At 37.2% G+C, this 2980-nt stretch overlaps 1 protein-coding gene across 1 annotated transcript; it reads left to right on the top strand.

Moving 5' to 3' along the window:
- The first annotated feature begins 726 nt into the window (after positions 1 to 726).
- On the top strand, positions 727 to 2007 carry LOC21384069. Its single transcript, XM_010102649.2, has one exon. It carries the CDS (start codon positions 862 to 864, stop codon positions 1900 to 1902), a length of 1041 nt encoding a protein of 346 aa, XP_010100951.1. The 5' UTR covers positions 727 to 861; the 3' UTR covers positions 1903 to 2007.
- The last annotated feature ends 973 nt before the right edge of the window (positions 2008 to 2980 follow it).

The raw sequence follows: 2980 nt of genomic DNA, 5'->3' as shown, positions 1-2980 counted from the left end.
GATAAATTATTATTCTTATTCTCAAAAGTTACGTCGTTGCTCTGTTTCTTATTACTTGGAAAAATAGGCATACCAATTGTTTTAGTTCATGCTCAAATTTAATTTGGGACTGAAAGTCAGGCAGTTATGAATAAGATTAGATTTAACTCACAATTTTTGTACACTCCCAAGCCCCAAATAAGGGTGACTGCGAAGGAAAACATATATATTCTCTCTTGATTTTTGAACTAAAAATTATTGTGCTACTTACTTTCTTCAGTGATTTTTGGACATGAGCGTAAAAATTTTCCTTATTGAGCGTCTTCTTTTCTCTATTGTTGAGGAGCTTCAATTAAAGTTTGTGGATTAGAATCAAGAGAAGCAGCAATTATTTTCAATAACAACAGTTACTATTTTCTTTTGATAAATTTGTTACTGCTTTTTTCTATAGAAAAAATATGTTACTATGTTTTTTTGCTAATCAAATATATTACAGTACTACTAACTCGGTGAGAATGCAAAGAATTAGTAAAGTGACGTTTATTTTAAAAATTATGTCTGATTTAAGATTATAATTTTTAATTCTGTTATAATTTTTTTCTCTAATAAAAAATTTAAATTTTAAAAATTAAAATCATAAACTATAATTTTAAATATATAAATCAAACGTTACCTAACACTTACAGCCTTGAAACAAAAGATGAAACAAACTTGTCAATAGGCAAGAAATCAAAGATCCTATTTTCCCTCCTAATTAGCCTCCACTAATAACCATCATCATTAACCTTTGCCTAATATTTAATTTGCTTCATCACGTATTTCTTTTCTCACGCTCTTATATTATAATCTTCTTGTAAAGAGGAAAAAAAGAAAAGAAATCCAATGTCCAACAACACCGCCACCTTTGAAATTACGGTGGCCGCCGGGGAAAGTGCTCCGCCGTCAAATTCCTTCTCCAAAACCGATGAAGCAATAAGATATCTCTCCACCATCCTCCCCTCAATCCCTTCCTCCCTCTCCTCTTCCTCAAACCCCTCCCTTTCCCTCCTCCACGACCCCGAGATTTCCACCCACATCTCCGCCCTTCTCCGCCGCCCCTCCGCCGGCACCGGCGACGACAACCTCTGCCGCTGGCTTTATGACGCCTTCCAGTCTGGCGACCCCGGCCTCCACCTCGTCGTCCTCCGTTACATCCCCCTCCTCGCCGGCGCGTACCTCTCACTCGCCACCCTCTGGCGCCCCCTAGCCGGCTTCGAGGCCATCCTCCTAGCCCTCTACTCTCACGAGACTACTTCACGCGCCGGCCAGCCTGTCACAGTCAACGTCCCAGACATGTCCCACCCAAGCCTCTACCACGAGTCGACGTCACCAGCAAAGAACAACTCGACGGCTCTCAATCTAAGCATCGTCTCACCGACGCTGGAGCCCCATGGCGCGGTGAGGTCCACGCGCCGGGCGAGGATCGTGGGGGTGGCATTGGAGCTTTACTTTGGCAAGATCCACGAGATGCCCAAGAGTTCCAAGATTGATTTCTGCGAGTTTTGCCGGGTTTGGGCTGGTGATCGTGATGATGATCGAAATAAACAGTCCGATCCGAGCAGAGTCGGAGAAGTCAACGATAGTGAAGATGGCGTGGCTGGGAGGCGTATTCCTCTACCATGGGAGCTGCTGCAGCCGATTCTGAGGATTTTGGGGCACTGCGTTATGGCGCGTTGGGCTAATGACAAGGAGGTTTTTGATGCGGCCAAGGACGCGTGTAGGAGTTTGCACGTGCGAGCCGTGCATGATACAAATGCAAAGGCGATTTTGGCGGCTGAGAGTTTGCTCAGGCTTGGGAATATGGCGAGTTTGGAATTAACAAACGAGGATGAGGCTGCTGATCCTACTGAAATTCCTACGACCAATATTCTTACACTTAATTAGGTTATATATCATTAGGATATTTCCTATAAACAAAATATATATTTAATGGTGTTTTATCACTTCATTTTAGTTTTTGCCATAATGGCGTGCAAAAACATGAAATCACCGAGACGATCGCGTTTATTATTATTATTACTATTATTATTATTATTATTATTTTATGAGTGTTTTTAATAGAGTCTCTTTATTGGTAAGGTTAGTTTCTGATTGTTAGATCTGATTAAAATTACATCGGATATAAAAGTATATGCAAAATACATAATTTTTGTATATATAGATTTGACGGCGAAAAATATGTACTTTTTTAAAACTTTATTTTCTTAGAACTTATAAAAAAAAACTCCATTTTTTCTTAAAAAAATAAAAAAGATAATAAGTGTCATTTGTGATTTCTTTTTTATGAGTAGCGAGAAATATTTGTAAGGTATAATGAAAAAATAGCATGTGTACTTCGTTTAGTGACGAAAAAGAAATGGTAGTGTCACTGTTTTGGCACTTTTTTGTCACCTTTTACAGTCATTTTTTAATACGTGAACTCCATTGACATGTTGTATTATTATTTAAATTAAAAATTAGATAATAGAATCCACGTGTCACAGTAAATACAGAAAGTGACAAAGAATGTGACAGAAAGAATGCCGCTAGCATTTCTCTTGACGAATATAGTTAAGGTCTAGCAGACCTCAATATTTTATTGTTTACAATTATACATATCTATTTATATCAAATCTATAAATAACCTCCCTATAGAATTGAATACAATTGAAAACTATTACTTTAAATCATAGCTAAATAATGTATCTAAGTACTTAACCAAATCTTTTCCTCCTTAATAATATACAGGATTATTTATAAAAGTAAGTCTCATTTTCTGATTCTTTTTTTCATTAGTGTGTGTATCCTCTTTTAAAAGTTAAATCGACACAATAATTTGTTGGAAATAATGGACTCTTAATACTCATAAATGAGATCAAACAATAATCAAATCCAATATACATTATCAAATTGGATTTTGAAGCATATAGAAAATTGATGGTTTTAGGTTTACCTCCTTGCCGGCAACGGAATAACATCGTTT

This window comes from Morus notabilis, unplaced genomic scaffold (genome assembly GCF_000414095.1).
Source record: "Morus notabilis unplaced genomic scaffold, ASM41409v2 Scaffold11101, whole genome shotgun sequence".
NCBI classification, from domain to species: Eukaryota; Viridiplantae; Streptophyta; class Magnoliopsida; order Rosales; family Moraceae; genus Morus; species Morus notabilis.
The sequence above is the reverse complement of the archived record's forward strand: the minus strand, read 5'-3'. Positions and strand labels throughout refer to the sequence as shown.

Coding starts and splice junctions, on each gene's coding strand:
- LOC21384069 (XM_010102649.2), top strand. CDS start 862: ATGTCCAACAACACCGCCACCTTTGAAATTACGGTGGCCGCCGGGGAA.